Source organism: Cephus cinctus, unplaced genomic scaffold (assembly GCF_000341935.2).
Source record: "Cephus cinctus unplaced genomic scaffold, Ccin1 Ccin1_scaffold0076, whole genome shotgun sequence".
In the NCBI taxonomy this organism is placed as follows: domain Eukaryota; kingdom Metazoa; phylum Arthropoda; class Insecta; order Hymenoptera; family Cephidae; genus Cephus; species Cephus cinctus.
The window spans coordinates 604793-626687 of NW_014332817.1; the positions used below are offsets into that span (position 1 = coordinate 604793).

At 37.3% G+C, this 21895-nt stretch overlaps 2 protein-coding genes and 2 long non-coding RNA genes across 21 annotated transcripts in view; 2 read left to right on the top strand and 2 right to left on the bottom strand.

The window, feature by feature from the left end:
• Positions 1 to 4885, bottom strand: LOC107269730 (myotubularin-related protein 14). 11 transcript variants are annotated; one of them, XM_015743978.2, is made up of 7 exons: positions 4742 to 4885; positions 3238 to 3699; positions 2612 to 3168; positions 1660 to 1979; positions 1112 to 1574; positions 602 to 940; positions 1 to 525 (listed from the first exon to the last, which is right to left on the bottom strand). In XM_015743978.2, exons 2-7 carry the CDS (start codon positions 3322 to 3324, stop codon positions 357 to 359), a joined length of 1935 nt encoding a protein of 644 aa, XP_015599464.1. In that variant the 5' UTR covers positions 3325 to 3699; positions 4742 to 4885; the 3' UTR covers positions 1 to 356. The 11 variants fall into 11 exon arrangements, with proteins under 11 accessions (XP_015599464.1, XP_024943074.1, XP_015599475.1 ...); XM_025087306.1 differs by having other exon boundaries at positions 3238 to 3625; positions 4712 to 4885; XM_015743989.2 differs by having other exon boundaries at positions 3238 to 3625; positions 4742 to 4881.
• On the top strand, positions 4863 to 14173 carry LOC107269839. 8 transcript variants are annotated; one of them, XR_003060437.1, is made up of 16 exons: positions 4924 to 5556; positions 6165 to 6300; positions 6736 to 6903; positions 7074 to 7274; positions 7398 to 7571; positions 7664 to 7878; positions 8048 to 8298; positions 8356 to 8518; positions 8689 to 8858; positions 9623 to 9801; positions 10897 to 11083; positions 11479 to 11720; positions 12491 to 12770; positions 12968 to 13085; positions 13157 to 13460; positions 13744 to 14173. It is a non-coding gene; the product is annotated as an uncharacterized LOC107269839 (long non-coding RNA). The 8 variants fall into 8 exon arrangements; XR_003060436.1 differs by having other exon boundaries at positions 4863 to 4978; positions 8048 to 8518; XR_003060438.1 differs by having other exon boundaries at positions 8048 to 8518; positions 11479 to 11824.
• LOC107269790 (hemicentin-1) overlaps positions 14005 to 21895 on the bottom strand; it is a 50755-nt gene continuing 42864 nt past the window's right edge. The window contains exon 5 of the mRNA XM_015744046.2: positions 14005 to 17502. Coding sequence (XP_015599532.1) covers positions 17110 to 17502 — 393 coding nt within the window. The 3' untranslated portion in view covers positions 14005 to 17109. The remainder of the gene's footprint in view (positions 17503 to 21895) is intronic.
• On the top strand, positions 17526 to 21879 carry LOC107269875. Its single transcript, XR_001538166.2, has 3 exons — positions 17526 to 18008; positions 18121 to 18157; positions 18219 to 21879. It is a non-coding gene; the product is annotated as an uncharacterized LOC107269875 (long non-coding RNA).

Sequence of the window (21895 nt, forward strand, 5' to 3'; positions counted from 1 at the left end):
TCATAACATATTTGTATATATTACATGTATAACCCTATTGTTACTTCAAAATAAATCTTTCGATATTTAAAACCTCATGTTCTTCCTCCATACAAAGTTCATACGCCACCAAGTGAGCATCGAGCTTCAAAAGGCTCAAGGAAGATTTTCTTTAAAGCTTTTACAAAAATATCAAGTTTATTACGTTATGCACGCACGCGACGCGTCTGTATAACAATACATCATCCACACGAACAATAATGTACAATCGTTTCGTTTCGCGTTTAATGAATCGATTTATAAAATACGCAGTTGAGTCATTGAATCAATAACAACAAATTCATGATTCGGGGAGAAGCTGAGCCGTGACGTTTCCGTCACAAGGATGTGCGCTGAACAGAAAGAATACCTACTTTCTCAGCAAAATTACCAAGAAGCTGACCAAATCCGCTTGATTCTGAATGGTCCTTCATGCGGAATCCAACCGTATGGCTATAAGCATTATAAAACAATCTACGTAGACACTGTAACCGATCTTTCCTGGACCTGTAAAGAAAAATGGAATTAATCAAAATATGCATAATGACTTATTCTTCGGAAAGACATTATAGCTGATACTCACTGTGCCAATGCTGAACTCGTATCATCTTCGATTATCGTCGTACTCGATTCTTGTGAAGCGTGTCCGGTACACGTCTCACACAGAGGTTTACAAGCCGCGCTACCGGAAGCGACTACATCGGTGATAGGTGCGTTAGCAGTAGTGGAACCACGTAAGCTACCGGTTCCGGATATCATTTGCCAGGAACCTCCAGAAGATGAAGATTCATTTCTTTGTCGTAGACGAGTTGGCACGGGAACAGCAACGGGTGAAGTACGATTTGGTGGCAGTGGGGATCGTGAACCATGTGCTCCCGTTTCTTTATTTGGAGATGGATAAAATGTCCATGGCACAACATTCCTGCAACGTTGACAGAACATTCTGGGTAACATCAGAGTGATATATTTTTTTCTAATTAAATGATTATCTTATAATCGGCATCATTCACGTATTTGCAATCTGAATAATAATCAATTTGTAAATAAAAAAGTGATTAAAATCAGCGATAAAAAACATACATTTATTACTCACCCATTACTATGACAATCCTCTTGAATCTCTGTGGAAGCACAATGGAACACTGCTGGAGGATTGTTATCTTGACTGTCACGACTATTTTGACTGACTGAACTGCACCAGCTATTAAGGCTCAAATTTGAGCTGACAGAGCTCAGGGTGACAACTGATTCGCTATCGAACATAACATTATCCAACTGGGAATCACTATTGTTTCGCAACACTGCATGTCGTGTTCTATTCAAACGCGAATGAACACTGAACTCCTCGTCATGAATGTGTTTTAAGAAGTAAAAGCAGAAGAAAAATATCTCTTCTCCTTTACTGAGTCGATCCTCTAGATCATGTCCAAACAGCATCCAATCGTAGGCTATAGTGAAGTAGAGCATCTGGAAGGCATTCAGAGACGTGTGGACGGCTCCGTCAGCCCACAGACTAATTCTCAATAACGAAACGAACAATGGCGTGCGGTCCCATCCTGAATAAGTCATAATTAGTTTGGAGTAGTCTCCTATAAACTATATTAGTAATACTAATCATTTTTATATAAAATGAATGCATACCAGAGATGCAGTGAATCAGCATTCCGCTACTACTATCGTTCAGGTATCGTAGTATAAGTTTCAGGTAGTTCTGAGTGAGCTTAACTAGGTCCCAGACTTGGTATTGGTCCCAGTTGATACGCAACTGGGCAGAAATCGAGTCCTCTGGAACACCGATTTGGGCATCCACGTGAGTCTGAGACCAGTCGAACACCAGTCCCTTGGCTAGATAGTCATTCTCGCGGAATTCCTTGAAGAACTCACATCCTGGGTATGGCAGTGAAACAATGGTGAAGTCGGAGTACCTCTTCTCTTTGTCTACCTTCTCCGAAGAAGTCACGCTGAGTACCGAACAAAAGAGCTCTGTTTAAGGGCCTCTAAAAGCGGATGCAGAGAGTAAAACGAAATGCTTGCGCTACCAGTAGAAATTTAAATTTCGATTATTGGTAACCACTTGATCGACTCTTTTTTGCATTCTGTCCCTCTCATACAATCAAGATGGATACGCTCTTCATTTGATTTAAGACAGCTTAGGCCAAACAAATATATCTCAGCTTCATTTTATTAATGTTTTTCAAGACAATTTGGATCGCGTTATCATATTCCATAGCTGTTGAAGGCCAACGTTCGAAGATATCAAGTAAAAATTGTGTGTATGTGTGTGTGTACTGTTAGTAAAACATTGATATCTGATAATTGACAAAATATTGAATTATGTATAGAATATAATCTTTTGACATGCAAACTATGCAAACGAGTCGTATTGAGTAATCGGAGATAACCTTTGGAACTTTCATACAATTTGGACGTTTCAGAACATTTAATTGTATTATGAAACGAGGTTGTAGAAATATAGCAAACGGGTGAAGTGGCTATTTTTTAATTAAAAATAATTGTATGTTATTGGGTATTTTATTTTACGTACGTATATTTACGCACGTGTTTGATTATTGAATAGTATCAATTCACTTACTTCATTCCGAATTTGACTTTCTTCTTTTCTACCATGAAATCGATTATGGTTCCTACATTGAGTGTTTTGAGTAACTTGATATCCTGATTTCGAACTTTATCAAAGAGCTGCCAATCACTGATCATGGAATCTCCTCCACGAGCTTCATCCACTTGTTGTTGTACCACGGCTGCAGCTTCACTACCCGCGAATAAGTAGTCCAGACCTGATCTTCCATAGATCTCAGGGCCACCGGATAAGGTTGCTGATCGACAAATATGTCTACCTTTGTAGAGTATAACAGGGAGTGGAAACCTTGAACGACACCTTGCAAACCTGGCACTCTTGATAAGCTCCTTCAGCTTATTGGGATCATACATGCTTTCGTAAATTGTTTCAGTAGTACGTGGCAGTGGTGGTGGTGTATCACACATATTAGGATTTCTGTACTTTTCATATTCAAGAATAATTAAATGGCTGGGGTAATGTGCACTAAGATCGCCTGCATTGTTATTTATCACTGAGTGAGTATAGTCCAATTCAGTGAGTAAGAGACATCGCTGCATAATTGCTTGACTCTGAAATAGTAATATATCTAATTTATGTTGAGAAAAAATTATGTAATCAAATAAGTTTGTAAACACTACCGTGCTGTCTGCATCCTTAGCTTTATATGTATTCTTGGAAAAATATACAAGCAGTTTCTGCACATCTTGAATATTGATCTCAGTCATTTTGCAGTGATAATTTTAAGATGTGAAGTTCTCCAAATTTAAACACACAATGATTCTAATGTAGGAGGTCCTATGCCACCGCGATCCCCACGGGGCACAAATTTCTTAAAATGTCTCACGTAACAAAGATACGGCACAATTGTTTGCATCGGTGTACACCACATAACATTAATTTGTTTTCTATTCACTATGCTTTCGTTGGTAAAATTACTTGAGTAGTATGATAAGTATTTAAATAAAACTGTACTGTTCTAAAGTCACACTTTGCCATTGCAAAAGAAAAAAATTCAACGTTCTCCTCCTGTTACACATTCAATTACTTATTATTAAGGTCACAAATGACAAATACAAATATGTAAGGCTGTTCTCTATCATCTGTGAATCATAATATACAATGAAAATAGAACACTCTTTAAGATCTTCTTTCAAAGATCACGATACATTGCCCTAATGTTACTTCAACCTTCTGTGTACCATTTCCTCTAATAACACAAAAACTCCAGATTAAGTAATCCATTTTTAATGCAAAATTATTAAGTGCATATACAAGCATCTAGGGAAACGTTACAAAATGATAAATATAACACTTTAGCATTTGTCTTAAATTTAAAAGATAAGGAATTCATCCTGATTCCAATAAAATGTAGCATCTCGTGCAAGGAAGCGTAATCGTACAAAAGAATGATTATATGAAACGAATCCACTATATGAGTTAACATCATTCAAACATTCCTCCAGTGAAAAATATATCCAATTCAACCTTGGAAAATTGGATGATCACGATTCGATAAGTTATTGCACAAATAGGAAATACGAATGTAATGAACAGTAAACATGTGTTTTTTTACATGTAAGTTTCACATTCATGACAGAGAACATAACCTCTCAAAGGAACATTGGCCGCGTGAGCACTGGAGAGCACGTTTCAGCGCACGCTGCCACCTGGCAGACAAGATCGTATAAAATGTTCCTCACAACTCTGAAAGAGTTTCATTACGAAATAAACCTTAATAACTGACAATTTTACATAAAGAACTAGATAACCACATTCAAAGTTTTTTTTTTTTAACCAAGAACACAACTCTAAAAGCAACTCTAGTTTCCTTAATCCTAGATCTTTACAGGCGCATTCTCATCGTCTTTATTGTCATCATTGTCGTCAGTCATTAAAATCATTCGCACAATAATGCCAATAGTCTCTATAATAGAGAACAACTAATGCGTATGTCGATATTCGTCATTCACAGCTCCTACACCATATACGATCTCTTCCAGGTTTTATCGTGTTTCATCACGCAACCAAGACCACGTTTCTGTTATTTGTAAATCTTTTGTTCTTTTTTTCTTGCTATTTATACATTTTTTTTATTCCCGGTATCTCGCCTACTGTTAAAGGATCTTATTCGCGCTCGTTTACCGTTCTGTGCATCCTTATTCTGCACAGTCGGTATCGTGTTTCACACGAGTCGCCTCATGTGATGCGTTATTCACGATTATTAGTACGCAGTACTTTCGTGCGCTATATGCGGTGGAGAATGCGGCGGAACTGTTCACCCGTTCGCGGATTACGTATTGCGAACTAGTGCGCCACAGCTGCTGTACTTACGAATCGCTACTGCCGGTTGGTGGTGGAATAGAACTCGCTGTGACTATGGTAGGGGTGCTTCGAAATCATTCAGAAAAATACCAGTTTCCCGACGGATCACATTGATCGTGACGCTTTATAGATTTTTTCACTTCCTTAGACATTATTTTTTAAATCGGAAGCAAATTGGACTCCTCGAATGATACATGGCTTCCGAGTCACACGTAGAATTTAAAGGTGTGAGGAATGTTATGTAAAAGCATTCATTGAAGATAAATAGACCAGGAATCTTACCGGGTTTGGTGTCACGTGAGCCTGAGTGTCGAAAACATTCGTAGATTGAATTACCGACTGAAGTGCAAACGTTACGAATGCACCAAAAGATGGTGATGGGTACTAGTAACCTACAGCGACTCACTGTCGTACCGACCACCGTCTTCTGTGCTAACGCCATCGACAACTACCTAGTTTGTAGGAGTTTTCTTTTCCTCTAGCAGATACTGTTACAATTAACAATTACTTAACATACAGTTCCCAGTGAGAAAACTGGCTAGTGTATTACCTAAAAAACAAAACAAGAACGGTGAAATTACACGTGAAAAACGTCAATTGTTATTTGTTATACCATATCTTTCTCGAGGTGCAAGGTATAAATTATTTGCACGAAGAATATAGTATAATAGTTACAAGAGAAAAAACCTCTTGGCACTCTTTATTGTTATTGGGTTAATCTACGTTCAGAAGACTATGCTAAAGTCATTTAACATTAAGCAATCTATTGAAAAAGTTGGTTGAATTTCAGAATAAAAACGATTGGGTTAATTGAGAAGAAAAAGTCATAAAAATGTTGGATTTCATTTGAATGTGCTTGGTCACCGTAGTTTGCTGGTAGTTCGGTTTATGTCAGATGCCTCCATGCTGTCCATGTGGGTTGGGCTTCGACACGGTCGTATTTTTCACGTTAGGCTGTCTAAATGGGCATTTACATTGGTTTTTGTGGCTGTTCGGAATAATTATTTGCTTTTTGCATATTCTTTTTCTTGAGGTTCTTTGCCTCTTGCTTTTATCTCATTTCACATTGTCTCATCCTTTACTGTTTATTCTTTACCGCCGCTTGAGAAAGGGTGTAACAAAGTAAATAAGTCTAATTAATTAATCGCATCGCAGTGATTTTCAATCGCGCGCGAAATCTCGTGTGTTGACCTAGTCATACTTAATAACTAAATAATTAATCTCTCTTCGAAAATTCACATAGGACAAAAGTAGTCGCCAAATTTGCACGTAGGTGAACCGTGAATGCAGATGCACAGATTAGACCTATGAACTATACACATACAAAATAAGAGGAAAACGAAGACCAGATGCATCATATTCAAGACACGAATTCCTTGGTAAGTGAACTTTTCTTTTGAATTTCTTTTTTACTGGTGGTAAAAGTTTTATATAATATAAAAATTAGTGTTCTTCGTAATAATTTGAATGAACGTAACGTGAACTATAATGTACGATGATGATCAGTTTATGGAAAATCCACAAGATGTCAGTAGCTCATTCACACGACCTTAAATATGCGAGAATCTTCCCTCGCAACTACACTGTCATGCTTCAACCAATTTATCCTATGTTTACATGCTGTAATGATTATTTACTCTGCCACCTAGCTAATATCCCGCTTATCGATCTACTTTCCGTAAATTCCCTACATTTTGCCAAGAATTATAAAGCAATAAACCCCTGTAGTTTTATTAAATCAGAATATTTTTTATTTCTGATCTCCAAGCTAATTTTACATACCGACTTTCTTTTTACATTCTATAATTTTTCAGCTCCTTTCACCTGGCCAACGAGTTCCCTTTTCTCATAAACGAAAATTATATCGGCCGCGAAGTTAATTGGCCGGCAAAAATGAAGCTCTTCATTATGAAAATAGAGGGTGGTCTAGTCATTGAAGGATGGAACTACTTTTCTCCTCTAAATAGTAATTAATTGTCAGAGTGAGCATCCGAGATTCAGACTCGCACGTCACTTAATGACACTTGAACGTTGAAGCAGGTTTCCTGCATTTTCTGTATTCAGTGCAAAGCTTCTCATAATGCTTACTTGAGTTAGAAAAGCACAGGTATCACGTATTCTGTTTAATCTGATATGAATTTCATGGTTTTAGTTTCTTCGTACGTTATTAATAACCTTGTAACGAGTTTCCTGCTTAATCTTATGCTTACCGTGGTAACAGACCATCAATTGTTGTACTGTACGAAGTTGTACCGTCTATGGATGTAAAACTTGTTTTATAACCGTCCGTGGAATTTCACGAAGAAGCTTCTACTATATCTAATAATGAGGATTACAAACGCAATAATTAATGGTATGTAGTAATTAAAAAGCGGAATATTATTATCATAAATTGAAAGAAATCATGATAAAAGTATGTCTGAAATTTTTCCGACTAAATGTATAAAATTTTTATTTATATCTTTGTTACAATCAGGATGTGAACTTTTTTTTTATCTTTGCAACGACGTCGTATCCCAAGTAATACTGTGCTTTGCAGCATACATATGTAGATGGGTATGAAAATAATATATCCATTACTGTACTATGGTGTTTCGTATGACTTTTATCTACCATACCTACTGACGGCAACGCAAAATTCAAGAACAAGGTAAGTAAAGGTGATAAAGGGTGAACTCGGGTATCACGGAGCACCGAGTGTAATGTGTACACTTCGTACTTCTATCCCACCTCTTGTTCAAGGGTCACGTAGCACTCCTCTACGAAGAAGTACCTATATACCATTCTGAGAAACAGAAGGTGCAGCAGCGTAGTAGATGGCTCAAATGCTGGAAAGGGAAAACTTCGGTCCTTTGTGCTGTAATACGATGAAAAGAAGTTGTCGAGAAAATGGCGGAATGGCTAAGATTGAGGTAGACGAGGAGAATAGTCAGTCTAGATGCTGATATTTAACCAGAGTAAGAATAATCGTTATTTCCTTTATCTCCTTCGTGGTTTAACCATGTTTGACTAAAATTTTCGTTGACGAGTAAAAATATACGGACGTAAACCACTGTAAGAGTTCAATTACTATGTTTTCATTTTGTTTTACCACGAATGTAAATCCTACGTCACCTTTTTCAACAGCGCTTCGATTCCACGGGACGGAAACATTGCCAAGCTCTTTTTAATGGACGATACACGTACCAAGTCGTCCATCTTAATCCAATTTAGTTACCCTTTGTGTATTCATGATATAAGCATAGCAACGGGTACAGAACATTTACGATAGGGTGGCCTTTTTGAAAGTTTAGAAGGGAGTCAGCTAACTGCGACTCTACTCTTAGTACGTCGACATATGCCAGGAGTGGGTCTCCACGGTGGATGTGAATTTAAGGGTACGTGAGAAGTGTGAGTGGCAAACAGGGTTTACAGATACCCGTATTGCCCTACAGGGAAATCAAGACGGGCCATCCTGTGGCGTTACGTACCCTTCAACAAAACCACGCATTCCATATCCAAGTGGTGAAGTTCGTAGTATGTGACGTACCACCGAATACGGCCTAACGGAAAAGCCATGAAAAAAACACTGGGAATTTTATCCTGTGAATATTTAAGGTACGAGACTAGTTTCTTGATACACTATACGTTTTACGCGGATACATGACGGCAGGAGATTCTCAGCCAAGAATTTTCTTGAACGTCCTATCTGTTTAGGATATCAGTTGTCAGCTTTGAGGTTAGAAAATCATCATGAAATTTGTAATACATTTATTTCCTTTTTTCAGCGATACATTCGACTGCCTCGTGCTTTGTCATGGCACCGTGTGAGGTCTTGTGAGACCGAAAAATTTGGATCAAGATTTTCGAGGTTACGAGGGTTCTCTGCTATGACAACGGGAAGATGAACGGATGCTGTGACAAGGATGTGGAGGAGTAACGATGTCACCTTAAGAAGGTTCGTGGGACACATTGACATGCAAAAGCTTTTAAGTTAAACGCGTTAAAGTGAAGTTTCAAAGTTTTTTTTAACCATGGGATTACCTTATATACGTACGCGTGTGCGTTTCATATGTACCTGCTGTGCAATTTTGGTTAACGGCCATCGTCTGGAAACTTGTTTCTGATGAGTTTTTAGTTTTATATTTGAGCGAGGATTAAAAGGCGAAGCTAGTGTATCCAGTGTTCTTTACTGAGCCATAGAATTCATTGTCGGTATTCAATCTTGTTCGAATGTAACGTTGTCTTCGATGCTGATGATTTTCTCGAGTGCACTTTGCCGGACGAATATTACGGGAACTCAAATATCGATCGTAGCGCCCTACTATGGGAATTTTTCTTGAACTACTGGCGCACTTGACTGCCCTCGCTATATGAACCTTGATTAAACAGAAACTGTACTGTAATACATATTGCAATTTTGATTGATAGCCAGAATGCTTCTAAGCGTGAAACTTTTCAGTGTTACATTGTCTATGTTGTGTAAATATCTGAGGGACTATTGACACGCACGTGTCGATACTACGTCAAAGACTTGTAACAGTATTATATATCGATTATATGCTATCAACTCTATATCAATTTATATCTTCTATGACATGCACTGAACGGACTTGCGTACATAATTTGACGTAGACCACATTTGCGTTTCAATGTACACCTGAATAGATTTTTTTCACACTTGATCTAATAGCATTATTTGAACTCTTAATATGATTACAGAGACTTACTGCTGAACCAAACTTCGATTATCTTTCAGAAAATTACCACATGTAACACGTTCCTTGCCGCGTGGGGCGTATACGCCAGACGCTGCCTGATCGGAAAGTAACAAAAAAAAGTCCAGCACGGAACGTGTTAATAAAATAACTGCAATTTTGATATGCAGCAAATTAACTCAGGTATGGATCTTGTACTAAAGGTGTTTTTAAATAATCATTAGGATTCTCCAGAACTATGTGTATCTATACATGAAATTTTCATAATTCACTTTATGGCCAAAAATGATTTTGAATGATGACAATGATCATAAAAAATATTTTTGTAGTTTAATTCTTTCCTAAATCTCAATATTGCAAATCTGCTTATTCGAATTCTTACTACTGCATGGTACCGAATCGAGAATCATGCGACGTCAACTCTCTCAGAATAGATTACTGAATATTTCCAAATTGAATAGTTGCAAATTGTTGACTGAAGTTAGTTAACGATCATAGTCACTGCTCTTGCCCGCGCTTCAAGTATTCAGGGTACGCTATTGATAAACAGTATTCAATAGAGTTGCAGTCTGATTGGCGGAAATGCTGATATCCGTTATAAAGAAAAAAAAAATAAAAGAATCTTTATTTTGGAAAATTGTTACAGGCACGCATATTCATACAGTGTATTCACGGCTTTTCTATTTACCCTATCGATATTCTTTTTAATTAATGTTATTCGCCTATAAAATATATTTTTTTAATCAAGCTAATAACCAATATTCTCCAGTATCATAATCAAAAATTCAACGCCACCCTCTAACGAGTAATATTACACTTACTGCACAATTAGGTCTCAGCTATATTCACCTAAGCATTACTTTACGGTGTACCTCGCGTGCTTCATCGCTTTTCCCCGATCTCTATTATATTAACGTTGAAATTTATTCAATGCTATGCGACCATCTTGTGTTTCTGGTTAGCCGAGAAGTTTTAAAATTTTAAACGTACTTTGCGCCCCAATGAATCTTTTCTTTGGCAAATAAGACCCACTATTAAAAGCCAAACGAGGCTATCAAAATTTTCAGTCACCCTCACATTTCTTAAGGCACTTGGTATTCAAAGGAATCTTTTTTATTACTCATGAACACTAAGCACTGTGGATCTCCCGATACACGGCACCAGTGAGATTAATTAGTTAAAGTATCATTCAACATTTTTATTCTTCACATTAATTTCACGAGGGTCGGTACACACTGTTTTAAAGATCACTAGAGGAATATATATATTTTTTTACAGCATCTTCCTACCAACTGACGTGTCTCACAATCAACCTCGTACAATGTTCACTACCCTGTTTGGCTGTTGCCGCAAGCCAACTGGTTCTGGCCCCCAACACGTACAGTTCAAACTTTGAGATTCACTTGACGATTGTGCTTGATGATTAAGACGTGCTTGTGATTATCTCAAAAAGTATTCTAACTGCGTAAGTACAGTCTTCTTTTATCTCTGACTTTTAGTTATTTTTTTTTTCTCAAACTTTTGACCGTTTGCCAATATATCAGCTTTTTGTATTCTGTCTTTAAGTATTTTTATGCTCAAATTATCAAGCGTCATACGTTTGATGCAACTGTGCATCAGTCTCATTGTTTCGATTATATCTAATGAAAAATTTTTGCCTATATTCAGTATACTATACTGAATTCTATTTCACTTATATTGTAGTTTGACAATTTTCTCACTTTCAGTGTCCCTCTAGTAAAATCCTGTATATCAATTTATCGAGCATATATAATTCAAAGATATATTACATTATCGTTACTATGCTGTTGGATGATTTTTAAAAATTTTATGCTATTATAATTCTTCTCTGAAATGTAGGATCGAGAAGTCTTTTTATGGAGCGTTGGACATTTTATGCGAATATTCATGGGAACCTCTCAGCGGTAACTCATTGCTCACACGTTAAATCGTATAGAAGGGAGAACAGTGGGCGCCGACCTCGAGTTCAGCTACATGTCAACATCCTGGAACTATTATGCCCCTAACTTACTACAGTGTGTTGTACGAACTTTTGTATTTGAGACGTTAACGAATATTCCACGTTATTACGTCTTACGAAGGTCAGTCATTATGTTTCTTTTAAAAGAAGAGTGATAAGGGTGACTAGCGGCAGATATTGACAGATGTCAAATGAAGAAAAACGTATGGCTGGAAATAGTTACAGGTCGGTTTAGAGAGGGATTGTTTTATATGTGAAAAATTGTATTTGATTTAGAACTAACGTGGTACGATTATGAAGTATTCGTTACGTTTAGGAATGAAATAACTGATTTTTTAAAGAACTGTCTGATTGAAAGATATCATAATTGGTTTCAAAACGTGCAATTGAATTTTTTTATTTTAAAAAAAAAGCTAGTGTCAATTGGTTGCTCGGTAGATAAGTTGTAATTTTCTAGCATAGACAGGCAGTTTGATTTTGTTCAGAGGGCTACTGTCCTTCGTCGTCCCCCGTGTAGGTCCAGTATACTATATCCCCCAAAAAACACTTACGTGTAAAAAACTACGCCAAGTACAGGATTGCTGTGAATTCCTCTAACAAAAAGTATTGATATCAGATTATTGAGGCCAAGTACATAAGTCACTACATGTTTTCCTATTATATGATCTAGCACTGGCCCATCATTTTAATTATATTTTCAATATTTCCTATAACGTTTTCGCTACTTTTTTATGTTACTACTGCTTCCCGTATTTAATTACGATTTAATGGTGATTTAATAATTAATAAAACTTTAGGTGATTCCTTATCGAGTACTACTTGATGGGTCCGTGCCAGGAATTCGTGTAACTTTCTGTGAATTTATTTGTAAAATATTGACTTCCCTTTCAGAAATCGTTTTAATCCAGCAGATAATATTGCAGCTGCACGTTATGACGGCAACTCGGAACACGGTGTGAGTACGAAGTTTTTCCAAGGTTCATACAGCAATGGCTGCAAGACGGAAGAGCAAGTTTTCTCATTTTCCTCGTGTTCAGCTGCCTTGGATATATACGGCAGATATATCCGTGGTAGTATGGACGTAAATTACGTGACGATAGCTGGAGGGTAACCGGAAGGCTGGTTTGCGACATGTAAAACATAGAGGAGAGAAGAAGAAGCATTAGAAGCGGTTCGTTACGAATTTATAAATTAATAATTCATCCTTGTCGCGGGTAAAAGTTCCGGTTAAAGTTTCCACTCAACCAGGTGACAGTGTCGACACAAAAGGAAAACTCGACTTTTATGATATAAAAAAATAAACCTGCCTCTGTAACAAACGAGGGTGACTCTGTGATTCTTTGCTCTTATTGTTTTTCGTTCTTTTAGTGGCAGCTAGGATTGACAACGAGTCTTAATGGAATTCTAATACTTCAATCTTGTTTTATTTTATTCTCAACTGTATCCGTGCTTCAGGCTGTTGATACGTATGTATATGCTGCTTTAGGTAAGAGTTATTACTTTGACGTATAAAATAATTTGACGAATTGTCATAACATTAGGCTTTTATGTCAACAGGAAGGAAGGCAGGTCGTAATTCGTCGTGAACGTGACACGGGGTGGAGAACGAGACAGGAAATTTCCTGTTGTTTGATTTAAAGGAGAATTTATCTTAATAATAATATGTGAGCGGTAAAGGTTGGGCAACTGGCACGCATCCAATATTCTCGAGGACAAATAATCCCAGGTGTTTGCCAACAGCGGTTAATCTTCCGTAACGCTATCAAATACACCCGACAAATCCGCCTACGGTGCGACTAATTTCGCTCTAATCGACATGAAAGTACACTTGACTTCCGGTAATCGCAACAGCACGCCCAAGGTACTGTCACCAGACTTTTTATCGTATTTTATTTCGAAGAAAATCTCTAATCCATCCTTGCAACCAACGGCGGTGTAAAATTAATAGAACCTCTTTCCTTTTGGTTTCTACAAACAAATTTCTTCTATCCGAACCTTGCAGTAAGTCCAAAAAGGATATGAGTAGGGTAGTACTTTTCCTTGGTTTATCTCACTGCATATTCATCTCTTCCTTCGACAATGGTCATAGTATCCTTACTCAATTTATTTCTCAATCCACCGACGCTCAGCTTTTTTTCTTGTAGGAGATCGACCCTCGTGAAGAGCCTAGACCATTTTTTTTCCTGGAGCTCCTATCCATTCTGACCGGAAATGTTCGGCGCCGCACCGGAAGCATCCTAGAAAAATTACTCCAACACCCCCAGCACTCCGGAGGGACTTGAAACGAGCGGTGATTTCATTCTCCTGGACTGATTGACTGTTCGGAATGCCCTTTTTCTTCCTTTCTTTATTCTTTTTCTTTCGCCGGGAAACCGGATGCTGAACGGGTGGAAATAATAGCGACATTCAAAGTTTTCAGATATCGTTTTATTCCTCGAGAAGGGTTCAAGATACACGTGCATATGAACGAGTAAGAATGCCTGATGTGATTATTTCTTATCATTGTAGGTGACGTGGAGGTACGACTAATGTTTAATGAAAAATAGTCATGTTAAATAAATAGAGACAAGTATATATATATATCTGTACATATTTTGTAATCTTCTCTTAATCAATTTAAGTCGAGTTCCTTCGTTTTGATCACTGTCATTCTTGCTAAAAATTTTGACACATTTTTATGTAATTGACCTCAAATATTTTTCGTTACGGTTAAGTACCGCTTTTCGTGTTTCGAATTACTAGGAAACTTAACGCATCGCTTTTGTTTTAAATAACTTTCAAATTCGTTGTATCATTCGAAAATTATCAAACGTGACACTATTGCGATAATGTATGAAATATCGTTTTTTTTAATTTTACTTTTTTCTCAGTGCCTTGGATCTGTCATTACTCAAATGAAATAAGGCAGTGCAGATACTCCAATGAATAATTCGAGTTTCATAATTCAAGAATAACTTTACAGTTAATTATCTCATTGGACTACTCAATTGTGGGATTGACGGTGCTTCATTGAATTCGACAATGAAAAGAAAGGACGTCGACGTAAATATCACCAATAGAGAATTTCTGCATCTGACGACTTTAACAACGATTGATAATTACGAACAATCACTTAGTCGTCAGCTGTAAAATTTCTTCGCGCAAGTGTACATGGACATTTGGTCACCTACAAAAACATAATCTATCCTATAAAATATATTTTATATAATAATATATGTGTCAAACACCCTTATATTTCACAGTGGCATTATTGCAATATTTACATATATATGTTTATATATATATATATATATATATAATATAATATACGATATCATTATACCATCAGATATAATAATGCTTTAAATCTTTAAACCTTTCGTCAATATAATTTTTTTTTATTTATATCGTAATACGTTATTTAGACTTTTTATGCGGATATATTATCTGAATTATCGTTAAACGAATTTACAATAATTTTATATTTCTTTTATCTCACGCACATCATCAGTACACCAATAGACTCTTTCCTTCGAACCATATTCTATTCGCTCTTTCTCTTTAGAACTGGTCGACAGATTAATCATAGCTATCATTAATTAAGATAAACAAACGGATTCTCGAAAATCATCTCGCTTAATCGATCTTACCTAGACTAAAGTACATTAGATATATTTTCCGTCTTTCAATCTTATGATACATCTACACTTTGTCGACTCTTATTTGGCCAGTGAAGTATAAATTCTCATCGGTTGCTCTAATTCATAATATTAACAATTGATTCACAAGAGTAAGTACTTTATCGATTTACAACTGTGGCCATAGACTCTTTCGTATCGTCTCACTTTACCAATTTGTTTTCAGAAAAACGTCATCGCAGATGTCTCTACGTTCACGCGGGCATGAATCGACGTAAGTGATGAATTTTTGGCGGGAAAGTTTTGGAGAAATTCGAATGACGTAACATGCAGAAATAAAAGGGACGAACAAAGGAACTGAATGTTATTCATGAAATTGTGTTACTGAATAAAAAGCTTGTATTTTATTCTTGACTTTCTCGTATCCATTCTTTATGCCGTTGGTAGAATTGAAAAGCGGCGGATTCTGTCGCGGACGTCCTGGAGCATTGAACGTAACGGGAGAAACGGCGGTGGCCATTACAGAGAAACAGAACCGAAATCCATTGGGAATGGCCGACGTAGCGAAGAAAAGAAGTGCGAGAGGTAGAGGTGAAGGAGGACAGAGAGACTACAAGGAAAATCGAGAAATTGCGTTACTTTTGGACAAGCCAGGAAAGTAGCGTTGGCTTCCAGTGCCCGAGGCACCACGAAATTGAAATATCGATCCCACCTTTATAAACGTATCCGGGCGCGAAGGAATATGTAGGATTGTTCGAATTGCTTGAAGGAAATTTTTTTGGTACAAAAAAGTTTTATATTTATTTTTTATTCTTTTATATTGGATATATGTATATGACTAAACAGAATCATTGACACATGGAAATCTTGCTATTGCTTTAATGCTTTAACTCAAACGCTTAAATTAATTTTTGGGTGCGTTGTATTCGACTTTATTTTACATTTGTAAGTCTCGCTTTTGGGTCAGTTTATGAGATTTTTCTTTGCAAAAGTTTGTTTAGGTAAGGGTGGACTAACCTTTTTTCATTCCAAAATTATTTCATCATAATTTTATTATTTGCTGTGTATCAACAGGAAATCTTGTTAAGTAACGAGGAAAAATGTGACAAAATTACAGATTTTCATTTTTGAGTGTTTCACAAATAAATGATCGTACATAATGATCGGTGTCCGTTTACAATGTGATATGTGCTGCGCAGCCAATCCCGGCAACGAGTGACTAAAGGCCATTGCAAAATAGAAAAATTTATAACTCAAGTATAAAGAGTAAACTGTGACAATAAGCGAAAGAATGATAACTTTGAATTTCCCGCTTAAAATTCTTTAAAGAGTCCATCACAGTCATAGCGCGCTGCACTTTGATTCAAGGTACTTATCCGACAGCATTATTTGTACCAGTAAAAACATTTATTCACTAAATCCAAAAACTTTCTCTACTCTCCAATGGCCGTTTAAGCACTTTCGCTTATATTCGATTCCCGGCGTATACCCCATCAAACGCCAATCCTTATCATCCGCTTATCATATCTTCCCATGTACGCTTCACGGCGGACCAGACATTTTTGATTAATCGCATAGCTCCTGATCGCTCCCTCAATTACAGGACGGTGAATAATAATTTCCATAAGAATATCCATGAACGCGACGAACGTCGCTCATCGTCGAATACGAATGCTCATAATTGTTACACAGCCGCGAATATAACCTTAGTCGCACGTAACACTGTATACATATTATTTCGTCTGTTATCAATTTTCGTCTCATATCATTCTTCATATAAATTAACATACGTGTACAAAGGATCGGACGATTGATACTGACAATGCGAGAAGCGTTGACACGGAATCATCGCGTCTATAAACTCACGAGAATATTTTACCTACCGAGGGATGGTCACGTCATGCGAATATCCCCTGTCGTCAAGCTTATGGAAGCAGTCCTGACCCTGGCGGTCATCATCGTCCTCGTCGCTATAAAAAGTACGACGAGGGTCAACACAACGACAAAATTATTCGGGACGAAACGGGCGGATCCACCGCGAAGTAAGTCGCCAGCACTGAGACGTTGATTATTCACATGAGCCATGAGAACTCGCCGTTCTATTTCGTAACGGCGGCTTCCTACCTCCGTCACGCATCGTACACGTACTGCACCGTCGTTGTTTTGAAAATACCGCGGTTCCGCTTCCAGATGCAAACCCAAAATCTCCGGCATTTCCGGTCGCGATACGCTTCCTCGGAACGGTCCAACTTGTTCTGGATACTCTATTATTTTCTCACGTGACATCTGGAACGAAGAGAAAAAAATATTCATTTGTATTTGTCTTATCTTTCGTTGCGACTAAATCTTTTTACTTTGTCTCTTTGCTGTGCAGTTGCAATGTGACGCAGCCTTTTCGTTCTGTTTCTTTACCAACGCATTTACCACGGACTACGAGTTTATATCTGCGCGCGTGCACGCCACGACCTTCTGTGGCGCTGTCGGCACTCCCTTAAGGCTGAGGAGCAAAGTTTTCACTTTGTGACTTCTGCCAGATATATATATTTTCCTGTTTGCGCTTTCAAGAAGATAGCCACGAGAGTTGGCTTGAAATTACTACAAAGTATCGTCGTTCCTGTCCCATTCTTGGGACGATTTGGCATCGCGACACCCTCGTATCTTCGTCACGGTACAAAAGGGCTTCTTGTAACTTCAGGAAAAGCATGGATTAAAGGGTTATCTTTACTATTCTTCAGTCATCAGCGCTCGCGTCTTTTTAATCAGAAATTAATTGGAAAATCTCTGTTGTTCAGGTAAAGATACCGCAAAGTCATACCAAACAATAACCTCTTATTCGTACAGTAGAAAGTAATTCAATCAAAAAAGATAATATTTGAGTAAAATCTTTCGTCTTGAAATTTGCAGAATCTCTCCTGGGACGTCAGAGTAGAACCTGAGACTAGTGAGTATAGTGCAGTATGCAGCTGAGTAATATATATTTATTGAGTCAATTTCATTTTCAGATGCACTTTTGTTTATCCAGGCTGCAATTTAGTATCCCACCAGCGGGAAAATCGTTTGGTACGCCTTATTATTGATGCCGGAGGGAACATTTTTTGCCTTTACACAGGAAAAGTCGATAGGCCGAATGTATAAAGACGGTAAATACGGGGGTATAAGGTAGGCAAAGGTTACTTGGGGAAAGTTCTGCCGCCGGGAAATGGTATAGGATTGGTTCAATCCCAAAGGGGGTTACGAGATTTGCATCTTTTGAATATATCAATATAGGTATATATATATTGCGTGCGTGGCTTTACGTTTTAAGTCAAGGTCTCGCAAAGCGATGAGATTCGAGTCAGGTAGCTGGAACGGGTGTCGCTTAACTATATAAGTTACAAACTCTAAAGTATATGATACATATTAATATATTGTACAAACTATTAACTAACAAGTGTAAAGTATAGGCTTTGGTATGATCAGTGTAAACCATCGTTTAGTGTTATACGAAAAGCAATTTGATAAATGCCGAAATCCTACGATTTTATTAAACAAGTGACGTATGCATGTAGTCAAACCAATGTATAATACGGATGTAATGTTTATTATCAATTTAAAAAAAATTCCCAAATGAATATCGCAATTTATACTGATTCTGAACGTCAATCGAATGTCCCAACTATGTAAATCACACATTAGGATGCTCACTGCGCCAATGAGAATTAATTTCTGCACTGGAATTACACGATGACCAGAAAAAAAGGCAAAAAATGTAACACGATCCAGTAGACAAGAATTGAAAGGGTAGGATAACAAAAAAGAAATATAATCGTCGAAATTGATTTACCGAAATCGTTTACGGCTACGTAGTCGAGATTGCGAGGCTGATTGAATTTCTAGAATTGCTGGTAATCCGCGAATATCTTCTAGAGCGTATTTGAATTTTTCATATATTTTTTTTTACCATCATATGAATTACTGCTACTCACTGAATGTCAGATATTTTCAATTTTATTTCATAGTTATTTCACTTGTATCTGTGTTAATTTCTGTATGCAGGTGACGGTTCTTGCAAGTAGGGAAATGCAGATGATGCAATTCGCTTCGTGTTTATACTGCATGTGCATGATCTTTAGGTTGACATGCATATATGTATAACGTATTTGCACTTCATGTATTTCTGTCATAGAGCACGTTGCATAATTCACGAAGAGAATTTCACTATGACTATCAGTGACTATTTCACTGATCGATCAGAGTCATGCGAATGGGAAATTTTATTAATTGATATAAAGCGAAAGAACAAACTGGAGCAAAATAAAATAAAATAAAAAGAATTTAATTTCGCGATGGAGTTTCATGATCTTCCAATTTGTTATTTTTACAGCAGCCTTTGTATGCCAGAGATGAGTGCCTTCGTGTTTTTCATTTTAGCTTGAAAATATTTCAAAAGCATTAGGTCGATATTGCCTGTCTATCCGTAAAATATAAATTTTTACACTTTCAATCCAATAGAAACGTCTATTATGTAAAACAAAGTCTAACGGCGTATCGAGGGGCAACGGATTTAATTTTATACACATTTTTTTTTGTGTACGTCTATTTTTCAACGCTATTGTACACATTTTTTTTTCTGGCAAAAATCTCGTTTTACAATTTTTATAATAAAAAATTACAATAGATATCTACATCCATATAAGCCATCGGCGAAGTACTCTTTTTCGCGTACTGCTTTTTAAAAAATTGTTGATTCGTGTGAAATCCAACATGAATGCTATGACAGAGTGCACGTTATTATTGATACTTTTTATTATTCTCTTATTTCTTCTACGATAGAGAATGAATTTTTCACAATATTATTGATCCTCATGGAACAGACAATTGCCCAAAAATAGTATACCATCGAAAATCTCTGACTACTGCAAATATATCTACACACTGAAATCTCCATTATCCGCGGAGAGAACGTTTTATTTAAATCTTGTCAAATACAGAGCAGCGACGTGTCATCGCTGTGACAAAGTTTTAATTTTATTTTGTCACGCGGTCGTGACTGCGTCCACAGCGTCCTTATTATACGAATACACTAGTTGGTTTGGTTTCAAAAATTAAAAAGGAGAATAATAAAGAGAAGATGACCAAGAGGAGAGGAAAAAAATTGGGTCCTACCAGGTCCATTTCCGTAAGGCCCCCCATCATAGATCTATATCCATTGGGTGGTACAAGTCCTCCGTGGTCTGACTGGAGACCAGGGGTTAAATAAAAAAAAGTGATTTCAAACCAAAAGTCACGAGATCCAGGGTACAAGAAATCAGCAGCAAAAGGACACAGGAAGTCAAGCCGAGCAATAGAAAATATGCAAAAAGTCGTCCCTCCTCAATCCTCTCATCCCCGAGTCAGCTTCATTACACGAAGGACCGTGTTGGTTCCGCACCCTGAGAAGACTTGCAGATCCTCCTCAAGAGTTTCGACCCTGTGAGTGTGAGCTCAGCAGATAAGGTAGAAAGACAATCCTCGTCTTTCATGGTTAAATGACAGGGTGGAAAAGCACCAGCAATCATTCGGCATTTCCATATTTCGTGACGTCACTTCCTTACCCTAGTATGCATGAGAAAGGCTTCCAAGGCCCCAGTGGCCACGTTAAAATAATGTCTTCTAGCTACGCTCCTGAATATCAGAGCTAATGAATGTAATGAAAAAGGATAATTACAATTCAGTCATCTTTTGTTTAAGAAAAATCTTTGGAAATTCCAAAAATGTCGGCGTAGCTCCGTTTGGATTTTGTCCCTGAGCAAGGGACTGAGAGGTGTGAATTTTTGAAATTCCAGGAATACCTACTGGAAGGGACGTCGATATTTGTCCAGGAAATAGAATACCAGGATGAACGACTATGTATCCTCGTATCCGCCTACCAATGTCTACATTACATGATTAGAATCATACCGATAGGACAGTGCGACTGGCATAACACAGATACATTAGCACGCTGAGGTCAGGCTACTTTGACGGTGAAATTGCAATGCGAAATTGCGTCGTGCTTCGGCACACAGTTATATAATATACACAGTGTATTCAGATAGCAATTAAAACCTGACAGTCCATTCGAGTGGACTTTGTGCGTTAGAAGAATGACGGCAGTTCATTCCCGATTATTAATATAGCTCCAAGCGCCGGCTGGTGTTTTACTTTATTGTTATTTTTCATACTTTTTTTTTTCCTCGGAATATATACAGGATTCGTTAAACGTAGAACAGCTCGAATTTTTGTAAGGCAGATTTTATAATTTTGTTCTCTTTATCCACTACCGGTTCAGCTTCCGTATTTATTTCTCGCTTGGGCTCCCATTGCATCTTGTATTGTTATATGTCTTTGTTTATTTTAATTCGCTCGCAGCAAGCTTCCTTTAATTTTATTATTTAAGTGCATTACAACGATATCGAAGTCATTCTGAAACTCAATGATTTGAAAGTCTATGCTTGCTTTGACAGCTCACTGATCCGTTATACAGTTTGGTTTATATCGACTTCACGCTCGAACGGACCAGTCGAACTGTCGCCATTTGGTAAATACAGCTGTGAGTAGTAGGAGCCATGGTTCTACTTGCCTTTGGCTAGAAATCATTGACCGTGGATACTAGATTGGTTATTGCGTTGCCATTTGCCATTTACAATGTTACGTAATATAATTTTAATTGACCTTAAAA